The following is a 14,260-nucleotide window of genomic DNA, read 5'->3' on the forward strand; positions in this document are numbered from 1 at the left end:
CGCGCGCTCCAGGCAAACGAGCTCAGGATACCGCGGGTCAACCAGAGGTCCCACATTAAGATCCCCACAGTCGAGCGCAGGCCTGCCATTCTGCCTTTTGTCAGGGGGGTCACGGACAGGATCAGCCACATCTTGAAGCGTGCTTCTATAAAAACATATTTCAAGCCAATGAAGAAGATGTCACAATTCCTGAGGCCTGTAAAATGCAATACCCCTCTACAGACTGCAGGAGTGTACAGGCTGGACTGTGAGTGTGGCCTATCATATGTCGGGCAGACGAAACGGAGCATTTCCACTCGGGTGAAGGAACACATAGCTGATGTCAAGCACCGTCGACCTAGGTCTGCTGTCTGTGAGCATGTCATGGATAAAGCCAATCACTCAATCAAGTTTGATAAGCCTCTGGTTCTTGCCAAGGAGAAGCGTTACATACCCAGAATGCTGCGCGAGGCCATTGAGATTAAGAAATATCCAAACTTTAATAGGGAAGATGGCTTTTCTCTACCACCAGCTTGGGATCCTGTAGTCCACCTGATAAAGGAGCAAGCGAGACATAGACTGTGAGACCGTAGTGTTGGATGATGCTGGACATTCTGATGTTTTGAAAAGATGTGTCCCGCCGAGTTTGTTGCCGGTCCCATATTGGGATACCCTCCTACAATTTAGGAGGGAATTAAATCTTCTCGGGTCCGTGGTGTAGGGTTGGAGCCGGCATAGTTTATTTTTATCGCGTATATATATATATCTTTACTTGAAAAACAATTATAGTGTATAACTAGCCTTATGAACCGATTTTGCATGTACAACCAGCCTTAAAGTTTGTAGTCTATGATTGTTCATTATTTTAGTATGTGGGTATTTTTGCATTTTGTAATTTTTCCTCAGTCACCCGTTGACCACGAACGCTGTAAAGAGTTCGAAACGTCGGGATGTATTATAAATTCAATATACGCGATATAATCCGTTTTCATAGTTTTATTTCATGAGTAACTATCGCGGTAACCGAAGACAATATCATATAAAAATAATTATTGCAAATAAAAAAATCATTTATCCATATTTAAATACATTTTATCGTATTTTTATAAATATTTATTTTTAGTTTTAAAGTGTGTCGACAGATGGCAGTGAATTTACTGGGGTTACAAAATTTACTATGACAGTACCGCTCTAGTATAAGTTACTCTATGCACGGATGTAATCGTTACAAAGTTACTGTATTATATCGTCAATTAACAGTTATATGACATCAGTGCCGGCCCGAGTCCTTGATCAGGGTAGAGCGTTTTGGCGCCCTTCGTTGAAGCTTTGTACCCAAAAGCAAAATGAACAGCGTTTTAGGCCCGCGTCACACTCGCGTCTTTTAAAACTTATTTTTTTTCTAATTTGCCATTTTGGCGCCCCTCTTGCCATCCGGCGCCTAGAGCGGCCGCTCCACTAGCTCTACCCTAGATCCGGCCCTGTATGACATTACGTATTACACACATCTTTATAAGGCGAAGGGTCTGTCAGTCAGTCAGATATATCGGAGCGGCCGAGGTGCTCAAAATATCTGAACACGCACTCGCACGCCTTCAAGGATTTGCCACACTGGATGCGTTCTGCGGGCAGCGGTCAGGTCAAACTTCAACTTCAAAGGTTGCTGTCAATGTTGTTCATACATAATGCGGGTTTGACCTGACCGCTGTCCGCAGAACGCATCCAGTGTGGCAAATCGTTTACAATAGAGTCGTGTTCAGATATTTGTGAGCTCCTTGGCCGCTCCGATATATCTAATGGCGACTGTACATGAAAAGTATATGCCATTTTGCGCTTTATTACAATTATGGAACAAAGTAGAATATAATTGTGGTATTTTCTATAAAAAGGGACCTTATTGTCGATGGCGCTTACGCCATTATTAACGATGCTCCGCTATAAATACAATGCCGCGCGACGCTGTGCGGCGTAAGCGCCATCGACAATAAGGTCCCTTTTCATAGAAAATGCCCCAGTGCTTGGCATGGACCCTTCAAATATTTGTCTTGATACAATTAAAGATTACAAAGTAACGATTAGAAGGCATGTGTACATATAAACAAAGAGAATCCGTGGGTTTTTTTCAAGGTCTGTTTATTTAAGCAATTGATACTAAGAATGATGACATTATCATGACATAATTGTGGTAAGCCTACCAACAAAAACTATGAAAAACCGGCCAAGTGCGAGTCGGACTCGCGCACGAAGGGTTCCGTACCATGACGCAAAAAACGGCAAAAAATCACGTTTGTTGTATGGGAGCCCCACTTAAATATTTATTTTATTCTGTTTTTAGTATTTGTTGTTATAGCGGCAACAGAAATACATCATCTGTGAAAATTTCAACTGTCTAGCTATCACGGTTCATGAGATACAGCCTGGTGACAGACAGACGGACAGCGGAGTCTTAGTAATAGAGTCCCGTTTTTACCCTTTGGGTAAGTACCTATTATAAACTTAAAACTTATTCTGAACGTAGAGGTGGCGACAGGCGGGGCTAAATAACCCGTGTTGTCCCTTGTTCCTCTCGGCTCGCAATCATTAATGTCAATATAGTAGTTTTAAGGGTTTTTATTTAAGTTTTTAACATAGGGTCTAAGTATTTTTAGTTTACTAACAAAATATGACGTTTTCAACCAAAGGGGTCCACTTTGTCGCTTACCATAAGGACATAATTTGCTTGAAACATTATACAAAAACCTGTCAACGCGTCCTTACAGTAAGCGACAAAGAGGCACCTTTTGCTTGAAAATGTCACAAATATGGATCATATGGAATGAATTAAACGAATTTTATTTTATTTTTTACTTATATAGGTACCTAATACTAAAGAAAAAGTGAGGTACCAAGCCTTCCAGTTGCGGAGGCCGCGGCCGGCCCCGGCGTTTTAAACGATGAGGTTTTTAACAGGAAAAACCGTAAATACGAGTAGCACCTAATTTTAACGGCTGTTTAGCTTGTTAATTGATGGTTATGAGTTGAGTTTTAACTGTTAAAAAAATTTACGTTTGACATTTAATTACCTATCTGAGCGTTTTTTGTTGTCATTTTTTTATGTGACTTTTTTTGCCAATTTTGTGTTATTTCTAGTCAGGATCACGAGCCCTTTTCAGCCTTATAGCTTGCTTATAGGAAAAAAAAGTGTCTCAAAATTTCCATACGTATATGTATATGGGGAAATGGTAATACAAAAGGAAAAAAAACCTTGGGACATTGTTTGATCCCATTAGGCGAAAGAGCTCGTGATTCTGAGTAGAAATAACAAAAAAGTTGCAAAAAAGGTCACATAAAAAAAATTGCACAAAAAAAGAAACGCTCATCTTCATCTTATCATTCATCTGGAACCCATAAACAGAATCTAATACTGCATTTCATCTACAAATATATACTCTAAGAACAAATTAAATAATTTTCTATAAAAATATTTTAATTTGTGGTTTTTCAAGTAGACACACTACTATTTAAACTATAAACTGAAATAAATGTCATATACGAAGGAAAAAATGACCAAAGCCTCCAGTGTCCAGAGCTGGAATCGAATCAGCGTACACCGTTTACCGGACAGGTGCCTGAACCGCTCGGCTATCCGTCCACGGTGGCATGGGTCGAAATTTCCAAGTATATGACAATTCCCGAAGGCTTGTGGCGCCCCCTGGCGCAGTTTACAAATATATAATTAAACGCAATACATCGACGCATTCTTTTTATCATCGTGCCAAGTCTGCAGGCGAGCTATTTTAAACCGGTTAAATTTGGTTCGAGATATATACGAACATGCATACGTACAGACAGATGGGCTACGGAAAAAAAAAGTAGATACGTCACTTAAGAGTCCCCAGCAAGCTCGGCCGAATTTCACCTTCCCATTCAAACGGAGTTTCGTTCCCATTTTAAAACAACGTGTTGGATTGTAATAACGGCGGTTTTCGGTCTAGAAGTCTTCTAGAAATCGATTTTCGCTCATGTCTTCGCGAACATGGACATATTTGGTATCAGTGCATTCAGTGTGATGTCCTGAACACAAATATATGAGATGACAAGCGCGAAAATGGTAGGGGTAGTTGCTGTGAAGTTAAAAAGTCGACAGTACAGTTTTTTTTTATTTTATCATACCATGTGGGGTATCAAATGAAAGGGCTTTATGAGTAGATCACAAATATATAACATACTGTAAGATTTTCACTACTTCATCTAACAAATTATTAGAAAACGTTCAAAAATTTCACAATCCACAGTTGACTTTGAATTGCTCTAAATTGAAAATGACTGAATGGATCATTCCAAAATACATACCAAGTGACTGCGAATATGTGCGACCGAGCGTGTGTACGTGCGTGCGCGCGTGTGTGCGTGCGTGCGTGCATGTGTGTGTGTGTGTGTGTGTGGCACATCTGCTCGTATTACGTAATCTGTGTTAAAGCTTCAAACCGGCCGGGTTTATTACCTTTTCAAAGCTGTGAGCTATATAGAGGTTATTGCTTTCGAGTTTCTAGACGGCTAAACATCTGGCAAAAAGTCTGAGATGATAAAAACAATTCCTAATCTATAGCTATACATAGATGTACCTAATGCCTATACTCTTATTGTTCAGCGGAATATGTGCCGTAAGCTTATAGTTTTCCGCCGACGATGTGACATACAAAAACATATATGTGTCATTTTCAAGCAAAAGGTACCATACAGGTTGCCATCTCTACTTAATGCGCTCTTGGCGTCAGCACCGGAATGCGATCTGATTGCATGGCGATGGGTGGCTGTGAGAAACGAATGCTTGAGGTTCTGTGATCGAGTGTAACGTAATGTTTGTTATCCGTGTGTGAAATGTAATGTAATACTTAGTGTAATGATTCTATGTTGTTATGTGTTAGTTTCATGACGTATTGGTTTACTGTAAAGTCGTGTAAACGTATTTATAATAATAATAATAATAAAATCATTCATTTCGACCAACTTAGGATCATATCACATTACATTGGGACATTACATTAAATAATAAAATTATAGCTAAGTTAAAACTAACATTAAAATTAAAATTAAAATTAAAATAAATAAATTTATATAAATAAATAAGGATGATCTGACAGGTTTTTCGTATAAAGACACAAGCAATTTTCATTCTTATGGTATGCGACACTGTGGTACCTTTTGATTGAAAACGTCACATATACAGGTTTTGCTGTGGTAAGTATCAATCCACATTTGGAATTTCATTACTTTCATTAGTCTTGAAGTTCAAGAGATGAAATTCAAAATACCTAGTTAATTGTTTTACAGGGAGTTTTACTTTTTGTTGTCTAACTACTCGTGCTAATATTGATATCTGAGCAAGCGAAAGATTCCTAAATTGAACAACGAGCGTAGCGAGTGGTTTGAAAAGTGGAATTTTGAGCGTTGCGATCGTTTCGAGGCACGTAGGTTAAACAAAACTTTGCTACCGAGAGAAACACATGGTTTTTCAACACACCAACGCGAGGAAAATACCAATTGTAAAACATTACAAAATCTAAATGGACAACCTTATCATTAAATATATAGCATTCAAAATTTATCACTTAAAAAGTCAATTCCACCATGTCAACACGAAGAAACAACTCAAAATTTGCTTCAAATTACGCCACCCTTGTGGATAAAATGCAATTTTCTTATCACCTTATCAGTTTTTTTTTATGACACAAACAGTCATAATATGCATGATACATATATTCAAAATATAGACCTGTACCAATAACTTCTGAGGTTATAAGAATATTAATGTTGCTTATTTTTTATATATAGTTTCCAGACCATATACTAAACCTAAAAATAATATTTTGTGTCATCCTAGGTATTTGCTTAGGTAGAAATTTAGGTATTTCTTTTTTCAATCAGCATTCTGTAAAAAAAATATTAGAGACGAAATTCTTTGTTTCCCTGTAAAGGCAAAGTGGCTTCCGACATACACACGTATTTTGTGTCATTTTCATCCACGGGTATAATGGCATTTAATAAATACCTAATGTTGATCCTAAAACGCCTAAAAAAATATTATAGTCAGTAAATGAAGTGTTGTACTTTACAGAACATTGTTATATGTTATTCAAACAAATCTGTGTCAAATTCATCCACCGCTTTTATTTAAAAAAAATTTTTTTCTAATTAACACCCTGTATCTGCCACAAAAAAAATTCATGTTATTAAGTTTACGTCTACAATATTATAATACCACATTGAGACATCATTCATAATTTGGGTCATTTTGATCCACGGTTTTTTTACTATCTGGCAAAATAAAACTCAATTGAGCAAGAAGGGCGTGCGCGGGGAAGGGTACCTACGCGGGTGGGGTGCTTATTATACTTGCCGCAATATTAGCTGGCGGCAAATAATCTATCTATATCTATATCTTAATACTATCTCCTTTACCCTTGTTAAGACCAACCAAGAGTGAAAGAGATGGCATTATGAGCTGTCTCGCCACTTAGTTTTGCGATACAGTGTATTTATTTCATTTCGGAGGCACAATTACATTGTCTTATCAACCTTACCAATCTTACCGTAGTGTGGGAGTAGGTATGTAAATATAATTAAAAATAAACTGTAGGCTGCACTCCTCATACTGACCATCATTTGTGACGTTCGTAATCAAAAGGTACCTTACCAATCTTACCGTAGTGTGGGAGTAGGTATGTAAATATAATTAAAAATAAACTATAAGTGTAACTGTGTGTGTAGTGTGTGTAACTGTGTGTGTGTGATAAGCTCGCCTTTGTACCTAAATTTATATGAAATTCATGTTAACAATTTTTGTTTTGTACAATAATGTGATTTACTACTACTACTACTACTGTAGGCTTCACTCCTCATACTGACCACTTTGTCGAGGACTCTCTGACAGATTATTTGTATAAAGATATAATCAAATTTCGTCTTTATGGTAAACGACAAAGTGGTACCTACCTTTTGATTGACAATATCACATCAGCGACTATTTTGTTTCGATTTTTAGTAGACTCTTTAAGTTTATTTTAAGACGCAATTTATTGTGATTTTTGTTATGTTTAAGCGTGGCATGCAACATAGATTACAATGATGATGATGTACATTAAATACAAGACTTTATAATACCTATATATTTGAAAGTTATTGAAAAAAAGTGTCATCGTTTGATGAGTAGAATATTATGTTTTAATTATTTTGGTCGTGTTACAGGCCCCACCTGGTATATTAGTATGTTACAAAATTATGGCTTGCGATTATCGTTAGCCAAGCCCCCACAACATAACATGAATTGAACGCTTTCGTTTCAGGACGTCTCCAACTCCAACGGATAACATTATTTTTATCAATATAATTTTTTTTTAAGTAATATGTGTCAAAATTTAGTAAAGTCCCCTTTGTGGATTCTAACCGAGTTACAGCAGTTTAGTGAAAGCTCGCATTATTTACCTAAATCCATTTTGGACAAAAACTGATACAACATTTAGTACTAATTTAAAACAGAAAACCTAGTGAAAATTTCATTGGAAACCCAAAATCCCATACAAAATGACACTTAACGCAAACGCATTCATCACCTATCAACCACCTCAGGTAAACGGTACACCTAGTATTGTTACTTCTCATTGAACAACAGGAATTGCCCATTGTAATAATTTGTATGTATTGTTTTTTGCGTTTTTTTTTTAAATATAAATTAACGGTTGAATAAAGAGGAACGAAAATTTGATTATTTTTGCGCTACGACGCACGGTTTAGGAGATACAGCCCTATAAAGTTTTTTTTTTTTTGCGTTATTTAGGGTTCCGTACCTCAAAAGGAAAAAACGGAACCCTTATAGGATCACTCGTGCGTCTGTCTGACCGTCTGTTACAGCATATTTTCTCCGAAACTACTAGACCAATTAAGTTGAAATTTGGTACAAGTATGTAAGTTTGTGAGCCAAAGATGGACATGTAACGTAAACAAATTATTTTTCAACACGGGGGCCACTTTTGGGGGTAAATGAGAAAATTAAAAAATAAAGTTTGACAAACTATATCGTGTTACATATCATATGAAAGAGCTTATTGTGGGAATCTCAATTTTTTTTTTATAATTTTAAGATAAATAGTTTAGAAGTTATTCAAGAAAATAGGCAAAAAATGACCCCCCCCCCCCCTTTATCTCCGAAACTACTGGGTCAAAAATTTTGAAAAAAAAAATACACAAAATAGATCTTTACCTACAGATTACCGGAAAATCTATTCGAAATGTGCAGTCAAGCGTGAGTCGGACTTAATTACTTAGTTTTTGATCCGACCCCTACGGGTCTTTTAAAGACATTTCACATAAAAAATACATTGCTTAAATTGTGTAATGTACGGAACCCTTGGAACGCGAGTCCGACTCGCACTTGGCCGGTTTTTTTTAAATATAAATTAATGGTTGTGACATAAAGGGGACCGAAAAGTTGATTATTTTGCACTACGACGCACGGTTTAGGAGATACAGTACAGCCCTATAAAGTTTTTTTGTTTTTTTTTCTTTTTTTTTCATTGTGTTTTTTGTATATTACTTTGGGGCTTCATAAAGGGGAACGAAAATTTTATTATTGTTGCGCTACGCCGCATGGTTTAGGAGATACAGCCCTATAAAGATTTTTTTCTGTTTTTTTTTTGTTTTTTTTTTTGCGTTTTTTTGTATAAATTAATGGTTACATAAAGGGGAACGAAAATTTGATTATTTTTCGCTACCATGCACGGTTTAGGAGATACATCCCTAAAGTTTTTTTTCTTTTTTTTTTTCTTTTTTTTACATTGTGTTTTTTGTATATTACTTTGTGATTTAATAAAAGGGAACAAACATTTTATTATTTTTGCGCTACGACGCACGGTTTAGGAGATACATCACTTAAATGATTTTTTTCCTCTTTTTCTTTTTTTGCGTTTTTAAATCTTAATTAGGGCATTCTTAAAGGGGAACGGATATTGATTATTTTTGCGCTACGATGCACGGTTAAGGAGATACAGTCCTATAAAGATTTTTTGTTATTTTTTTTTTCTTTTTCTTCATTGCTTTTTTGTATATTACTTTGGGGCTTCATAAAGGGGAACGAAAATTGTATTATTGTTGCGCTACGCCGCATGGTTTAGGAGATACAGCCCTATAAAGATTTTTTCTGTTTTTTTTTGTTTTTTTTTTGCGTTTTTTTTTGTATAAATTAATGGTTACATGAAGGGGACCGAAAAGTTAATTATTTTTGCGCTACGACGCACGGTTTAGGAGATAAAACCCTAAATAATTTTTCGTCTTTCTTTTTTGCGGTTTTAAATCTTAATTAAGGGCTTCTTAAGGGGAACGAAAATTTGATTATTTTTCGCTACCATGCACGGTTTAGGAGATACATCCCTAAAGTTTTTTCTTTTTTTTTTCTTTTTTTTACATTGTGTTTTTTGTATATTACTTTGCGATTTAATAAAAGGGAACTAAAATTTTATTATTTTTGCGCTACGACGCACGGTTTAGGAGATACAGCACTAAAATGATTTTTTTCCTCTTTTTCTTTTTTTGCGTTTTTAAATCTTAATTAGGGCATTCTTAAAGGGGAACGGATATTGATTATTTTTGCGCTACGATGCACGGTTAAGGAGATACAGCCCTATAAAGTTTTTTTGTTATTTTTTTTTCTTTTTCTTCATTGCTTTTTTTGTATATTACTTTGGGGCTTCATAAAGGGGAACGAAAATTTTATTATTGTTGCGCTACGCCGCATGGTTTAGGAGATACAGCCCTATAAAGATTTTTTTTGAATTTTTTTTGCGTTTTTTTTAAATATAAATTATGGGTTGCATAAAGGGGAACGAAAATTTTATTACTTTTGCGCCACCACGCACGGTTTAGGAGATATAGCTCTATAAAAAAAAAACCTGTTTTTTTGTTGGTTTTTTTTTTAAAGTATTAATTAAGGGTTTCTTATAGGGGAACGAAAAAATTGTTAATTTTTTCGCTACGATGCACGGTGTAGGAGATACAGCCCTATAAAGTTCTTCTTGTTATTTTTTTTCTTTTTTTCATTGTGTTTTTTATATATTACTTTGGGGCTTCATAAAGGGGAACGAAACTTTTATTATTTTAGCGCTACGATGCACGGTGTAGGAGATACAGCCCTATAAAGTTCTTTTTGTTATTTTTTTTTATTTTTTTTATTGTGTTTTTTATATATTACTTTGGGGCTTCATAAAGGGGAACGAAACTTTTATTATTTTTGCGCTACGACGCATGGTTTAGGAGATACAGCCCTATAAAGTTTTTTTTGTTTTTATTTGTCATTGTGTTTTTTGTATATTACTTTGGGGTTCCATGAAGGGGAACGAAAATTTTATTATTTTTGTGCTATCACGCACGGTTTAGGAGATATGGCTCTATAAAGATTTCTTTCCTGTTTTTTTGAGTTTTTTTTTAAGCATTAATTAAGGGTTTCTTAAAGGGGAACGAAAATTTGATTATTTTTGCGCTACGATGCACGGTTTAGGAGATGCAGCCCTATAAAGATTTTTTTTTTTTTTATTGTGTTTTTTGTATATTACTTTGGGGTTCCATAGAGGGGAACGAAAATTTTATTATTTTTGCGCTACAACGGTTTAGGAGATATAGCCCTATAAAGATTTTTTTTCTTTTTTTTTGCGTTTTTTTTTAAATATAAATTAATGGTTACATAACGGGAACCGAAACGTTGATTATTTTTGCGCCGCTACGACGCACGGTTTAGAAGATACGGCCCTATAAAGATTTTTCCTCTTTTTTTTCTTTTTTGCATTTTTAAATCTTAATTAGGGGCTTCTTAAAGGGGAGCGAAAAATTGATTATTTTTGCGCTACGATGCACGGTTTAGGAGATGCAGCCCTATAAAGATTTTTTTTTGTTTTTTTTTATTGTGTTTTTTGTATATTACTTTGGGGTTCCATAGAGGGGAACGAAAATTTGATTATTTTTGCGCTACAACGGTTTAGGAGATATAGCCCTATAAAGATTTTTTTTCTTTTTTTTTTGCGTTTTTTTTTAAATATAAATTAATGGTTACATAACGGGAACCGAAACGTTGATTATTTTTGAGCTACGACGCACGGTTTAGGAGATACGGCCCTATAAAGATTTTTCCTCTTTTTTTCTTTTTTGCATTTTTAAATCTTAATTAGGGGCTTCTTAAAGGGGAGCGAAAAATTGATTATTTTTGCGCTACGACGCACGGTTAAAGAGATACGGCCCTATAAAGATTTTTCCTCTTTTTTTTCTTTTTTGCATTTTTAAATCTTAATTAGGGGCTTCTTAAAGGGGAACGAAAATTTTATTATTTTTGCGCTACGACGCATGGTTTACGAGAAACAGTCCTATATTTTTTTTTACAATGCATGTGCTCGAAAAGTGCGTTTCCTACGGAGCCATATCATGCGGAAAGTAGTACTTTTCCGCACTAGTGCTTTTTGTTTTCAATTTTTTTTTTTACAGTACATATGGTGCTACTTTCTTGCACTAGTGCGGAAAAAAGCACTTTTCGTGCATATGTCGAAAGTTTAAAGGGCCATATGTACTGTGAAACGTTGTACGATACACGTACGAATAGGTAATTCGAAACTCGTGTCGATTTAAAACTCCTTTTAATAATTAAACTTATTTGCCATGATATGTTTTTTATTTACTCGCACAATGCATAGTAAAACATTGTATGATACACGTGCGTAAAGATGATTTCCGCACTTGTTGCATAAATAGCTATTTTTTTATCAAAGTAGAATTTTATCAAAGAATGAAAGAAAGTCACGGTATTAATAACCAAATTTTACATTAGTGGTACCTTTTCCCTATCACTGTCACAAATGTATGTGGCGTTCACGTAAACGCGATATTTTTAAGCTTTCCCTGCGCAATGTTGCCAGCTCGCTCGCAAATCAAACATGTACTTACAGTTCTTTTGCAAAATGGCGACACTGTACAATATCTATAAGTTTTAAATAGCTAAAAGATAATTCGAAGCATTCTTTGCTTGTAGTAGTATAACTTCTTTGAATAAGTTGCGTTAATTTGGCGCACAGGCGAAGTAAATATGCGTTGTATACGGCAAGGTCACGCCGCGGCCCCACCCTGCACGGCCTCCGTTGCCCATTCAGACCGCCCACGAGCTTCGTTTGAACGCAAATAATATTTTTGTAATATTTGTTTATGCAGTGGATGCAAGTGACACAAATTCATATATCTTATTTATCCTGCATTTCAAATTAATAAGATGTAAACTCTAATATCTTTAATATTCTTTTGTAACGGTGACAGCCTGTTACAACAAAATCATCAAATATCTTATGAAGCTATGCCTTAATAAGACACAAAATCATTTAGTGGACCTATTTAAACGATTAAATTCGACCTAAGTATTTTTTTTTAACTTTAAATTTTTTTTGTGTCATTTAGAATATTTTGACATAGTATCAGGTTGCATTGGACGTAATTGACACAAACTATGTTTTCACTCTAAAAACACTATCCTAAATGCAACACAGTTACATGTTTTCTCTCGAATATTTTTTTCTCCAAATAATTCAAAATAAAAAATAATTACCACAAATTAACAAATTACTAAAAAAGCAAATTATATATATGACACAAAACAAAATGTAAGATTTACATCTTAACAAAGTATTCATAAGCGAAAACAGAATTGACTTTAATATTTTTATAACCTAGGGGTCAAAATATAGCCAGCGGTACAGGTCTAATATTTATCAGTACGGTTTTAACTCACTATTATTTTTAGTCGCTTTTGGCGACATGTTTCGGATTCTTTGGGAATCCATCCTCAGGCACGAGTGTCCGCGGCGGTTGTACGTCGTGCACTCACACACACATACATATACATATATTGTACACAATGTACAAAAATTGAGAAGCGATACAAACAGACCTGGAGGTTCTTAAAAACAATATTAATAAAATAAAAAGGTAGGTAAGCACAACGTAGTAGTTTAAAAATACATAAAAATACGAAAAATGCATGCAATGCAGATGCAGTTTTTGAGGAAAAAAGAAAGCTTTACAAAGCTGGTGTAATGAAAAATATAGTTATTACCGTGGTATCAGGAGCGCATTTGAGATTTCGATAATCTTAAACTTTAAGAGATCAAAGACAAAATATTGGCAAACTCACCAGTCTCCTTCTCATAGAACTGCCTGAAGGCCGCGAGCGCCGGGTCGTATTTCACCTCCTCGGGTAACCCGAGCCACAGTTGAAGAGCACCCGCCGTCAGGTCCTGCGACACGAGCGAGTACTGGCTCCGCGTCAACTCGGGTTCGCGCTCTCTGGAACCCCACACTTTTACTCGCTTCAAGAACGACATTGTAACATAATGCGTACGTTTATTTTTATCGTCACTGATATTTTGGGATTTTTACACTTTAACGGCCTTTAACATATCTTTTTGGGCACTAGATTTTTATATTTTAGGACATTTTTATTTGAAGCATTTGCAGTAATTTTGAGAAATTCTTACTTTTTTATTCAAAAAATTCTAAAATTATATTGTAAAAGTTTAAATAAAATAATGCATAAACAGTATCAAATATTATAGTAAAAATGTCAACGGTTTGCTAGATAATCTATGTATTTCATAACAATTTAAAACCACTAAAAATTAGACGACAAAAGTTAAAATATGTAACGATACATAGTACGATATAACGATACGTAGTAATTTCAACAACAAAACTCGTAAGAATATCAATGGTTTCCTAGATGATCAAATATCATAATAGCGCGCCATTAAACCGTCCTGAGACGAGTGAATACTGGCTCCACGTCAGCTCGGGTTCGCGCTCTCTGGAACCCCACACTTTTACTCGCTTTAAGGCCGTTCTATCGGTTTGCCACTGTCTTTGTCACATTTCGCAAGAAAGAACGGGAAAGAACATACGCGCCAAGTGTCAATTTTGATCGAATTTTGTCGGTTTTTATTTATTTTAAAAACGTTACCTTACAATATCGAAATTCTAAAGCTATGAAATTACTATTTATGTTAAGTTTATTTATGTTTTTTCTTCTTTTTTTGTTTATAGTATCACATAATAAATAACCGAGTAAAGTAGGATTAAAAGTCCGAGTTAGAGGTTACTTTGGGAATTAATTGTATCGAGCGAAGTGTCATAATTCGTGTATCGGAAGCTATGTTGTTAAAGATAATATAGTCAAGAACTACATATATTTTTTCCACGTCTACGAATATCAACGCCTCTTAGAAAA

General features: G+C 35.2%; 1 protein-coding gene across 2 annotated transcripts in view; it reads right to left on the bottom strand.

Moving 5' to 3' along the window:
- LOC134753640 (P protein-like) overlaps positions 1–14,260 on the bottom strand; it is a 96,482-nt gene that overhangs the window by 41,824 nt on the left and 40,398 nt on the right. The window contains exon 2 of one of the 2 annotated variants that reach the window (XM_063689576.1): positions 13,172–13,323. In XM_063689576.1, coding sequence (XP_063545646.1) covers positions 13,172–13,323 — 152 coding nt within the window. Of the gene's footprint in view, positions 1–13,171; positions 13,533–14,260 lie in introns of both variants that reach the window. The other variant, XM_063689577.1, reaches the window with a different exon arrangement.

The sequence above is a fragment of the Cydia strobilella genome, chromosome 27 (assembly GCF_947568885.1).
Source record: "Cydia strobilella chromosome 27, ilCydStro3.1, whole genome shotgun sequence".
NCBI classification, from domain to species: domain Eukaryota; kingdom Metazoa; phylum Arthropoda; class Insecta; order Lepidoptera; family Tortricidae; genus Cydia; species Cydia strobilella.